This window comes from Nerophis lumbriciformis, linkage group LG06, assembly GCF_033978685.3.
Source record: "Nerophis lumbriciformis linkage group LG06, RoL_Nlum_v2.1, whole genome shotgun sequence".
Lineage (NCBI taxonomy): Eukaryota > Metazoa > Chordata > Actinopteri > Syngnathiformes > Syngnathidae > Nerophis > Nerophis lumbriciformis.
The window spans coordinates 39,848,125-39,861,297 of NC_084553.2; the positions used below are offsets into that span (position 1 = coordinate 39,848,125).

The 13,173-nt window shown below is 42.7% G+C and overlaps 1 protein-coding gene across 5 annotated transcripts in view; it reads right to left on the reverse strand.

The window, feature by feature from the left end:
* Positions 1-11,334: 11,334 nt before the first annotated feature.
* Positions 11,335-13,173, reverse strand: part of lpin1a (lipin 1a) — a 44,025-nt gene continuing 42,186 nt past the window's right edge. For all 5 annotated transcript variants that reach the window (XM_061964324.1, XM_061964321.1, XM_061964320.1 and 2 more), the window contains 3 exons: positions 12,248-12,362; positions 12,069-12,172; positions 11,335-11,996 (listed from right to left, as the gene is read on the reverse strand). In XM_061964324.1, the coding sequence (XP_061820308.1) occupies positions 11,825-11,996; positions 12,069-12,172; positions 12,248-12,362 (391 nt within the window). In that variant the 3' untranslated portion in view covers positions 11,335-11,824. The remainder of the gene's footprint in view (positions 11,997-12,068; positions 12,173-12,247; positions 12,363-13,173) is intronic.

Consider the following 13,173-nt stretch of genomic DNA (forward strand, 5'->3'; position numbering starts at 1 on the left):
CACAGCACGATAACTTAAAAATAAAGACAACTTCAGATTGTTTTCTTTGTTTAAAAACAGAACAGCACATTCTGAAAATGTACAAATCATAATGTTGTTGGTTTTTTTTTTCACACTTACATGAAGGGATGTCCGATAATGGCTATTTGCCGATATCCGATATTGTCCAACTCTTTAATTACCAATACCGATATCAACCGATACCGATATCAACCGATACTGATATATACAGTCGTGGAATTAACACATTATTATGCCTAATTTGGACAACCAGGTATGGTGAAGATAAGGTCCTTTTTTTAAATATTAATACAATAAAATAAGATCAATAAATTAAAAACATTTTCTTGAATAGAAAATAAAGTAAAACAAGTAAAAACAGTTACATAGAAACTAGTAATTAATGAAAATTAGTAAAATTAACTGTTAAAGGTTAGTACTATTAGTGGACCAGCAGCATGCACAATCATGTGTGCTTACGGACTGTATCCCTTGCAGACTGTATTGATATATATTGATATATAATGTAGGAACCAGAATATTAATAACAGAAAGAAACAACCCTTTTGTGTGAATGAGTGTAAATGGGGGAGGGAGGTTTTTTGGGTTGGTGCAATAATTGTAAGTGTATCTTGTGTTTTTTATGTTGATTTAATTAAAAAACAACAACAACAAAATTAAACGATACCGATAATTAAAAAAAACCGATCCCGATAATTTCCGATATTACATTTTAAAGCATTTATCGGCCGATAATATCGGCAGGCCGATATTATCGGACATCTCTACTTACATGTATTCTATCTTTGCTAAGTGAAGTGAAGTGAATTATATTTATATAGTGCTTTTTCTCTAGTGACTCAAAGCGCTTTACATAGTGAAACCCAATATCTAAGTTACATTTAAACCAGTGTGGGTGGCACTGGGAGCAGGTGGGTAAAGTGTCTTGCCCAAGGACACAACGGCAGTGACTAGGATGGCGGAAGCGATTATCGAACCTGCAACCCTCAAGTTGCTGGCACGGCCACTCTACCAACCGAGCTATACCGCTCGGTTGGTAGAGTGGTTACGGTAGAGTGGTTACGGAATTAAATTTTACAGTTTTTACTGAATGGGACACCCAAAATGTACATGAACATAAAGAAAGTGGGATTTACAATATTAACTATGAATAATAAAACACTGAATATTAACAACATATGAACATCGCTCCTCTTTTATTTCTCAGACCAGCTCCTCGATAGTTGTGTATCTTTTACAATCAAGCAAAACACAACAAAAATGTAACAAACAGCAAAATATGAACGCAAAGGGTAATAAACACCTACAATATGATATATTATCACGTCAGAATCTGCTTCCGCATTTGTTTCTGACACACGCGTTTCGGGCTGGCTGCTCTGAAAACAAACCCCGCCCACTCTGCTTTGTTCCTCGTCTGAGCTGCTGTGACATACATTACCGTAATAACTCGTATAACACTCAAAAGCTCAGATTTCAAGCATTGAAATACTTTCTATAGTTCAAAACTTACGGTCATTTAAAAACAGCACTGCACATATTAATGGCAGTAGCAGTTTTTATGTCAAAGGTCTAAAAAAAATTATGTAGAACGTCTGGCGGGCCGGATTGAAAATCTTAACGGGCCGCATGTGGGCCGCAGGCCGTATTTTGCCCAGGTCGGCTCTAGAGCATCGCTTGAAACCCAAAAGCGCCCGGATGGGCCTCTTGGTCACGTGATCGCAACCCACCTATAGGCAGTAGCGGTGGATGCAGCATCTCTATATAAGATATCTACAGTCTGGTATCAACTACACCTTTCCTCTTGTTCGGCTCCCAGTCCCAGACCATAGTCGAGGAGCGCAGGGGATGGGAGACTTTCCCTCCAGGACAGATGTATTTGTCGGGGGTAACACCTTTCACTTTACTCCACAATGGGTCTGCTAAGGTCTGCTTTCGGGTCAGAATGACTAAGTCGCCAATTCGTGACAATTTGGTTGCTTTATTATTTCCGCAGGACACAACCAGGCAGTCACCACTACTGCTGCATGCTACCGCTCCATCTCCTCACTCTTACACTCACTCACTGACACGCTGCCATTCTTAAAGACACACACATAAACTACTCTCATAACACTAAAGTGGTTGCGCTGTTTTTCGGTCTCGCTGTGGATTCTCTGCATGGAGTAAAAAGAGAAACTATGATATCTTTATATATCAACCCAATACCTTCTCAAACTACTGTGTAATGTTTAAAAGCTTAAACACTACTGCTATCTAGTGTCTCAAATCTGCAAATACATTCAAATCTACTTGATTTTATTACGTTAGTAATAAAATATATCTTATTACCGTGCTCATCCTACCTGGCTACCAGACACTCTCTCCACTGATAAATAGCACCGTTGGTAAGTTGGATATTATTTTACTGTATTTATTGGCTGGCTTGAATAAGTTAAAAAGTATCAATAATTATCGATATCGATCAATATAAAAAACCTTTATCGTGATATAATTTTCCGCCATGTCGCCCAGCCCTGGGCCTGGCATTGTCATGCTACAACATGAGGTGATGGTCTCTGGTGAATGGCACAACAATGGGCCTCAGATCTCTTCACAGTATCTCTGTGCATTCAAAATGCCATCAATAAAATGCACTTGTTCTTTGTACATAACATACGCCTGCCCATACCATAACCCCACCCCCACCATGGACCGCTCGATTCACAACGTTGACATCAGCAAACCGCTCTCCTACACGTCGCCACACACGCTGTCTGCCATCTGCTCTGAACAGTGAAAACCAGGATTCATCCGTGAAGAGAACACCTCTCCATCGTGCCAGACGCCATCGAACGTGAGCATTTGCCCACTCAAGCCAGTTATGACAATGAACTGCAGTCAGGTCGAGACCCCGATGAGGACGACGAGCATGCAGATGAGCTTCCCTGAGACGGTTTCTCAGTTTGTGCAGAAATTATTTGGTTATGCAAACTAATTGTTGCAGCAGCTGTCCGGGTGGCTGGTCTCAGACGATCATGGAGGTGCACCTGCTGGATGTGGAGGTCCTGGGCTGGTGTGGTTACACGTGATCTGCGGTTGTGAGGCCGGTTGGATGTACTGCCAAATTCTCTTTGGAGACGGCTTTTGGTAGAGAAATGAACATTCAATTCACACACAACAGCTCTGGTGGACATTCTTGCAGTCAGCATGCCAACTGCACGCTCCCTCAAAACTTGCGACATCTGTGGCATTGTGCTGTGTGACATTTCATAGTGGCCTTTTATTGTGGGCAGCCTTGTGACGACCGGGGCGCATAGTGATGCGGGGTTTCGTTCTCCCAGGATGCAACGGACTTCGGACACAGCGTGAAGGTAAAAGAAATGATTTATTTACAGAATAACTCAGAAGAAACAAAGAAAAGGGTGCTCATAGCACATAAGGTAAAAACTAAGGAAGACTAGCGTGGGAGCTAGCGAGTAACAGAGCCTAGCGTGGAAGCTAGCAGGTACAGAGCAAGAACAAAAGTCGTCTACTGTTGCAAAAAGCAAACTACGAAGCAAGACAGAATGACAGGGAAGGCAGGCTTAAATAATAATGTCAGTGATGACAAACAGGTGTGCGTCGGGAACACACGCGGCAGGTGAAAATAATAAGCAGCCATGGCAACAAACTCAGGTGTACAAAACAGGCACTCAAGGAGTCCAAAACTAACAAAAAACACAAGTATCTTGAAAATGTAAACAAAAAATATGATCCGGGCAGCGGATCATAACAAGCCTAAGGCACACTTGTGCAATAATCATGCTGCTTAATCAGCATCTTGATATGCCACGCCTGTGAGGTGGGATGGATTATCTTGGCAACGAAGAAGTGCTCACTAATACAGATTTAGACAGATTTGTGAACAATAATTGAGAGGAATGTCTTTTGTGTAAGTAGTAAAAGTTTTGATCTTTGAGTTCAACTCATGGAAAATGGGAGCAAAAACAAGTGTTGCTTTTATATTTTTGTTTAATATCAGTATATATATATATTTTTTTTATATATAACTTGTGGACGACAGAGTAAAACAGTAAATGATAAGAAAGTCTTAGTGATGTTTTTTCTAATATTATAATTATTTATTATTATTATTATTATTATTATTCATGTCTGTGAAGCAAGCTCCATGGACTCCCTAACCTAACTACAAGCAATATAAGGAAGAAACAGCCCGGCGGTCCACCGAGAGGCGGGATGAAAGATGGACCAATCAGGACGGATAACACGGAAACGACTGGCACGACAATGACGAACGAGCAGAGGATCCTCAGAGAATGTGGCTGTGGGTGGGCCAAGGAAACAACCTACCGGGGCCTGCGAATACACCAGGGAAAGGCAAAATGCGGCGGTGGCCGCAACCAGATGCAAGCTTGCACTGCAGAAGCAGATCAGACAAGGAGGAATCTTAGCCAGGTTGAGCACCACAGTGCTATTGATCCCACCATTGCAACTGGTGAGGGAGAGGAGGACCAGCCTTCCCAGCAGGACGTGCAGCAACAACAGCACAGCCCGCAGCACAGTGAAACACCAAGTAGAGAACCCACAAGAGGAACATCAGTGAAGCTTATCCGGAAAGCCAAAGTGAAGTGGCCAAAAGCCAACGACAAAGACTCCTGGAGCAGCTTCGATTTTAACTTATGCACCACTCTCCAAAGTGCGCTAAGAGGCAGTGTAACTTCCAAACTAAACATTATGGGAGACATCATCTACGAAGAAGGGAAAGAGCGTTTTGGATTGATGCCACAGAGGAAGATCGTTCCCAAACAGAGCGGGAGACGGGAGAGGGAAATCCTCCAGCTCGTAAAGGAACGCCGCCTCTTACGCAAGCAGTGGAGGAAAGCCAATGACCAGGAGAAAGTCGGCCTGAAGAACTTGTGGGACCAGATCAAGCTAAGACTCACACAACTGAGGAGAGCTGAAAGGATCAGGAAACGCAGAAGCCGCAAGGAGAAAGCAAGGGCAAGCTTCTTCCGGGACCCCTTCAAGTATGCTCGAAGCCTGCTAGAGGAAAAGAAGAACGGGACACTCCAGACCAGTGAGCTGGAGTTGGAGGAACACATCACAGTCCAGCTCAGTGATAGCCAAAAGGACCTCCCCCTCGGATCACCGGGGCACGTACCTCGCCCACCTGAGCCTTCCTCGCAGTTTGACACCACACCCCCGAGATGGGCTGAGGTTAAGCAAGTGGTTGAGCGTGCAAGAACTGCTTCAGCACCTGGACCGAACGGGGTACCTTACAAGGTTTTCAAAAACTGTCCTGGACTCCTGAAGCTGTTGTGGAAGCTGATGGGCGTTGCCTGGAAAACCCAGTCAATACCATCATCGTGGAGCAGAGCAATAACAACTTTTATCCCAAAAGAGAGTAACTCCTGTAACATCGACCAGTTCAGAGGCATTGCCCTACTGAATGTGGAAGGGAAGCTTTTCTTCACCGTGGTGGCGAAACGGATGACCAGCTACCTTCTGGCAAACAATTACATCGACACCAGTTGTCAGAAGGCAGGCGTTCCAGGCTTCCCTGGCTGCGTGGAGCACTCGGCCATGATCTGGGAGCAAATCCAGTCAGCAAAGCGCAACAAAGCGGACCTGCATGTGGTTTGGTTGGATCTGGCAAATGCCTATGGATCGGTTCCACATCAACTCATCAGCTTTGCACTCAACTTCTTCCACATTCCATCATGCATCCAAAGCCTGGTAGTAAACTACTTTAACAACTTCAAAGTCTGCTACACGACCCAGGAGATCTCAACTGGTTGGCACCAGTTAGAGAAGGGAATAGCAATGGGTTGCTCTATCTCCCCAATACTGTTCATAACAGCCTTCGAGATCATCCTTATCGGTGGAAGACAGATGGTCCGAGGAGTGAGATCTGAGTCAGGCCAGCGACTCCCGGCGCTGCGGGGCTATATGGATGATGTTACCACCCTCCTCCAGACGGCTGCATGTACCACCAGACTCCTGAAAAGGCTCGGGGAGCTCCTAGCATGGGCACGGATGAAAATAAAACCTGCCAAGTCCCGCAGCCTCTCCATCCGGAAAGGAGCCAGGAATGACAAAATCTCATTCTCAGTGGATGGTGAATTAATCCCACGCGTGGTCGACCAACCTGTGCGGAGCCTCGGAAGGCGTTACACTGCTGACATGTCTGATAAGAACATGGCTACCTCTGTCACTTCTCAGCGGAAGGATGGCCTGAACAAAATTGACCAAAGCTATCTTCCAGGGAAATTCAAGGTCTGGTGTTACCAGTTTACCTTATACCATCGCCTGATGTGGCCCTTGAAGTTGTGCGACATCACCTCCACAACAGTCTTCAAGATGGACTCAAAAGCCAACAACTACATTCGCAAGTGGCTGGGCCTTCCCAGATGTCTTTCCAACACGGCGCTGTTTGGAAGAACCATCCTGAAGCTGCCACTGAAATCCATCAGCTTGGGCTACAAACAGGAGAAGGTGAGGCTCGTGTTTGAGCTCAGAGACTCACCTGATCCGTCTGTCCGTAACACCAAGACCCAAGTCTGTACAGGGCGTAAGTGGAATGCGACACAGACAGTAGACCAGGCCATCGTCCGACTGAAACACCAGGAGATGGTAGGACAGATACAGTCTGGCAGAGCCGGCTTCGGATGGGTAACAGCATCCAAGATGTGGTCCAAAGCCTCAAGGAAGGAAAGAAAAGATCTGGTGATCTCAGAAGTGGTCAAGATGGAAGAGGAGAGCTACATGATCAAGGCTGTGGGCCAACAGCAGCAAGGGAGATGGACCAATTGGGAGGCCGTTGTCAACAGAGTTGTTACGTGGGCAGACATGTGGAAGATGCCCCAGGCGAGGCTAAGTTTTCTCATCAGGGCCACGTACGATACCCTCCCCAGTCCCGGGAACTTGCATGTGTGGTATGGGGCAGAGGTGACCTGCCAGCTCTGTGACTCCCAGAACCCAAGCTTGCATCACATTCTTTCTGGCTGCAAGGTAGCTTTGTCGCAGGGCCGGTATGGATGGCGGCACGACCGCGTCCTGCGGAAGCTAGCTGAAATCCTGGAGGCACGCAGAGTGGAAGCAAATGGGGCCAGTCCAGGAACAGCTCAGCGGTTGATTAAGTTTGTCAAGCAAGGTGGCCAGCCTCAGAGCAGCAGCAAGAGCATCCAGTCCCTCCTGTCAGCTGGCGGAGAATGGAACGTGAAGGCTGATCTAGATCGTCAGTTGAAGTTCCCTCAAGAAATCACAACAACCTTGTTACGCCCAGACATTGTCCTGTGGTCCACCTCTACTAAAACTGTCATCATGGTAGAATTAACGATACCATGGGAAGAGGGAATGGAGGCTGCCTTTGAAAGAAAGAGGGACAAATACTTAGAGCTGGCAAGTGAGTGTGCACAAGCAGGATGGAGGCCCTTCACCTATCCAGTAGAAGTTGGCTGTAGAGGCTACACTGGAGCGTCCACCCAGCGGCTCCTAAAGTCCCTCGGGATTAAAGGCTCCAATCTAAAGAAGGCCCTCAAAGCCCTGGCAGAGGAGGCAGAACAAGGGAGCTTCTGGTTGTGGCTCAGAAGAAACGATAAGGCGTGGGGAAAGCAAGGCACGTAGACAGGGGGCAGTAGGGAGACTTCCCTGCTGCCATGTTATGGTATGCGGTCAGGCCCACACTTGACTCAGGGAGATGGATGTCCCTGCCATGCATAGTCCCTTGGGACTCATTCCATATACACAACAGCAATAATACCGGGGTTAGAATGTGGGTACAGTATGGATCCTTCAGCTGGCTGCAGGGGGCGGAAGGGAGACGTCCCTGTCGCTGCTCCACCACCCAGAGATGTTCCGGGATTAAAGGAGCGAAACATCCGTGAAAGGTGGCTCCCGGCTGATGACCCTGCAGCCAGCACCACATGGCACTGTCGGAGGTGCGTCAGGCAGTAATGCCCTGCAAGTGTTAACTTGTGCTTACATCTATTTAGTAGTTATAATAAATTAAAAAAATTTACATTAATTTGACAATGAGCGTCGAGTATCAGAATGGCAGTATGGCCAACTGGGTTTCAAAGTTGGCCTCAAAATAGCGCCCTGTAGTCAAGTGTGTCGCTTTTGACCAGTCAGAGAGTATAGCCAGAGGATCCCCTAAATGATTGGTCAAAAGCCCCTCATGTGACTACAGGGCGCCATTTCAAAAGGCCAACTTTAAAAACCGGGTAGGCCATACTCTGTCTATACACAACTCTGCTAAGTATGTGCTTTTACTGCCACCTAGTGTCGACTTTTACATCTTTGTGGTATAAAACAAGTAAAACATCGATATAGTATTTCCAAATGTTGTTGTAATCCTGCCCTTTTTTAAGTTAAGGTTACAAGGAACATTTCAAACATTGATAACAAATTTATCAAATCCAAAGTTGATTTAATAATAATGATAATAATAATAATACATTTTGTTTATAAGGCGCCTTTCTGGGCACTCAAGGACATCGTACAAAATCACAACGATAAAATAAAAAAACAACAACAACAAAGAGAAAAGAAAAGATGATTACAATGAATAGGCAGTCAGGAATAGGTGTGTTTTGAGTCTTGATTTGAAGAGGGATATTGAATCTATGTTACGAAGGTCCGGTGGTAAAGAGTTCCAAAGATGTGGGGCAGAGCGGCTGAAAGCTCGGGCACCCATGGTGGACAGTTTAAATAAAGGGACAGTGAGATGGATGGATGAAGAGGATCTTAGGGAACGTGAGGGCGTGGCGACATGGATCAGGTCAGAGAGATATGATGGAGAGAGGTTATGGATGGCTTTGTAAGTGAGGAGAATTATTTTAAAGTGGATGCGATGTTTGATAGCTAGCCAGTGGAGTTGCTGCAGAACAGGTGTGATGTGCTGGATTGAAGGGGTTCTGGTGATTATCCGGGCTGCAGAGTTCTGGAGAAGCTGAAGTTTGTGAAGTGACTTGTGAGGGAGACCAAACAGGAGAGAGTGACCAGGCTATGGACTAGTATGGCAGCAGTATGAGGGGTAAGGGTATTTAAACAAAATAAGCCTCTAAACATTGCGACGCTCGCCGCAATTTTTTTTTTTTAAAGGCTGCCATGAATTTTGGAACTTAAGGCCGCAACAATCAAAATAATGGCTTGTGAAATCTTGGGAGGGACTGTTATGATGATCATAAATATGCATTAGGGCACATATAACTGCTTGAATGTCATTAGAAAGTCAAATTAGCACAATAGGAGACTTTTAATGACACATACCAAATGCTTAATGCAAATCATCAGACAGGATGAACACACACAGACCACACAGGAAGATTTGTCAATATTTGTATTAGATCTTTCACAGAAAGAGTTCAACGACAATAATGGTACAAAAACAGTCACAAGAAGTGGATTGCATTGTGTGTCAAATAAATGATGACTTATAAATACTACTTCATGAAACATAAATGAGGTGACCAGTCAGTGCTGTTGTTGGCCAAGATGATGATATGCATAGTTATGTTACCATAACAACAACTTTGGAAGTAAATTCCTGATGAAGTTGTTGTATAAATGTTGATGACAATACTTGAGGATACTTGTAAACTAGTTCACATTCTACATGCTACTACCGTTTTTTGGTAAAAAAAAAATATTATGTTAAGTAGTAAAGGAATCCAATCACCACAGCTTGGTGGTGTGTGATTCACATTTAGTTTGCATGAATTGACTGCATTTGTAAAGTCGTACTAAAGTTTTCATTCTATTGCTTTTGTGAGCACCAAAAGTTTAGTCCATATTTACAAGTTTGTGTCATAATCACGTTAGTTCATATTTAGTTATTTCTGCCCCCTATGAGGTGTGAGGGAACTTCATGCACGCCAGTAGCTACATATACTAAACAAGAATATGTATGATATTAACGAGGACAGTAACATACAGTACAGTGTGTACACCAGAGTGTGTGTTTAAGTGTCACTTTCACAGTATCGCGGTCATGTGATCACATTGATTTGTCTAACAACACCTTTTTTGTTATTTGAGATTTGATTGCTTGACTCATTAGGTACACTTTTACAATCTAATGAGATCACTTTCCAAATGTAATAATGCTTGGTTTTATACCAATAATAGTGGTAGACTGTCATACTTTCTACTATTTTCCACTTTCATTGAGCTAAATATCTTATATTTTAATATAATAATAATTGTAATAATTTATATTCACAAAATATATTGAGAACATTTCAATTAACATTCCATTTCAATTAGATTCAAAATAAAACATAATAGGCTTTTGAAGTGATACAAATAATGTTTCTACCGATTGTTTTAGTTTTTCTGTTGGATCGCATTAGATTGTGAATTAATATATATTTATATATGGATGTCCGTTCTAGGTCACGTCATGTGCATCATCAGACCTGCTAATGTTAGCCAAGTTAGCTCATGTGTGTTGAACTGCACTACTGCAGACGGCTGAGGGGAGTTGTGTAAAAAACATGAACATGACAAGATGTCACAGGTAAGGACCACACGCCTACAGTCTCCAAAGAATGGCAAAATGTAGGACTCCAGGGCCGTTTCACTTGCCGTATAGAGGCAGCGCTTATCACACTTTCAAACCATACAAGACCTTTTGTAAGCAGTTTGAACGCCGCAGCAGAAGAAAAAAAACAGTCAGAAGCTGCAATTTATCGACGTCGGCAAAGTTATTGAGTTCATTTTAATTTACCGGTCGATTAATCTATCAGCGCAGTGCTACAATTATATAAACATATTTAGTGTCTCTGGACTTTGAATTCAATGTCATTTAAGGCCTTCATTTTCGCACAATTCATTTATTGATATTTGATGCCCCACGGAAACCCTTTATGTGCTTTACTTTAAGATGCTATTTCAAACTTGCTGTGTGCCGATATTAAGAAGGTATGTCGCTGCAATGCCAACAAATTACCTCCGTTTTTTTCCTAAGTTTCATTGGAGTTTGTTCTGAAGTGAAAATCATCACTCACCTTTGCACAAAGCACAGACTTCCGGGTTTACATGCGGTCATAACAAATGGTGTGATTAATTTTGATGAATTCATTCAATATCATTGACAGCCCTAATATATACACATACTGTATATATATAATATATATATATATATATATATATATATATATACACATACATATATATATATATATATGTATATATATATATATATATATATATATATATATATATATATATATACACATACATACATACATATATATACTTTAGGTCAGGAAAAATACAGAGGCTATATCATCCCTACAAGCCTGTTTCACAGGTTTATTTGAGCAGGGAAACCTGTGAAACAGGCTTGTAAGGACGATATAGCCTCTATATTTTTCCTGACCTAACGTATATTCCGCTCTACCCCGGTATCGAGCACTGTATAACGGATAAACCACAGAAACCTCGACTTCATACATACTGTATATATACACGTGTGTGTGTTTGTGTGTTAGCTAGTTTGTGGGCAACATGGAGGTAATGAAGGTGTCATGAAGTGAATATTGCTGAAAGTCATCCATTGAGTTCGGAGGATCGCTGAGCTTTGTGTGTGTGTGAGAGAGTGTGTGTGCATTAAGAACACAGAATATTGCAGAAGTCTGTGCTTGCTTTGTTAAACACTATGTGTCTACGTTGTGCGTCTACTGAGGTAATCCTGCAGTTCTTCTGATGTCTTCCTAGTTGACAGAAGTGTGTTGTGAGTTTCCTGCGGCTGTTTAAGAATGGCACCGTGTTAAATAACATTCAGGTTCACTAGTCTTTACTTCACCACCTTGTCTCATTCAACAAGAAGCTGAGAGTCATTCTCTTCCTCTTGTATGCTGCCATCAAGATGCTGCTTGCTCCAATAATCACATTGGTCAAAAGCATCCGAACGGTTAAAGTCGGCTCCTTCTTTCTGGAGGAGGACGGGAAAGACGTGGTCCACCATCTCGCGTAGACGGCCAAAACTAGACACAGTGTTGTGAGAGAGGTTAGTGCTGGAGGACAAGCACACATAGAGAGATAGAGAGAACCCTTACGAGGAGATGTTGGTTTTAGCATGCTCCTGGGTCAGCTCCCCCTTTGGGTTGACAGTGAAGATCCTGTGGAGAGGAACACCCACCTCCTTGTAGGAATACACGTCCTGCAATAATACACATTTCATTGGTACAAGTCTCACAGTTTGTGTGTGTGTGTGCGCGTATGTGTGTGGTCTGACCGTGGCTCTGTTGCCAAATGCAGCGTAGAAAGGTTCCGTATTTGGGTAGAAAAGGTGCTTGATGTCCGTCAGACACTCAATCTTAAACTTCTCTGGTTTCTTCTCAATCACCTCCCTGGACAACACAACACAACACAACATCAATATTTTCACTGAATTGTGAGGTATTTACAGCAGTGGTCCCCAACCACCGGGACGCGGCCCGGTACCAGTCCGTGGATCGATTGGTACCGGGCCGCACAAGGAAAAAAAAAAAAAAAAAAAATATATATATATATATATATATATATATACACAGTATATATATATATATATTTTTATTTTTTATTTTTATTTTTTATTAAATCAACATAATAAACACAAGATACACTTACAATTAGTGCACCAACCCAACAAACCTCCCTCCCCCATTTACACTCATTCGCACAAAAGGGTTGTTTCTTTCTGTTATTAATATTTGTGGTTCCTACATTATATATCAATATAGATCAATACAGTCTGCAGGGATACAGTCCGTAAGCACACATGATTGTATTTTTTAATGACAACCCCCCCGGTCCGTGGGACAAATTTTCTAGTGTTGACCGGTCCGCAGTTACAAAAAGGTTGGGGACCACTGATTTACAGGATATTTTAAGTGTATAACTCTTTACATAGACAAATATATTGCAGTTTAATTCCTGCATTATCGAGGAGTTTGACAGCAATTTCTGGGGTGTTTTATAATATTTATTGTGTCCAAACTGTCCAACAACAAATCCAGGGAGAACAGGATTATTGGCATTAGTAATATCAACATTATTATTGCTGTATTATCAATTTTATTATTGAATGACCCATTTTTAAATAGTATTAAATGCAAGTGGTTTTATAATAACTTTAATAATAATAATAACCACAATAGTTCTATTATTTTAGATTTTTTT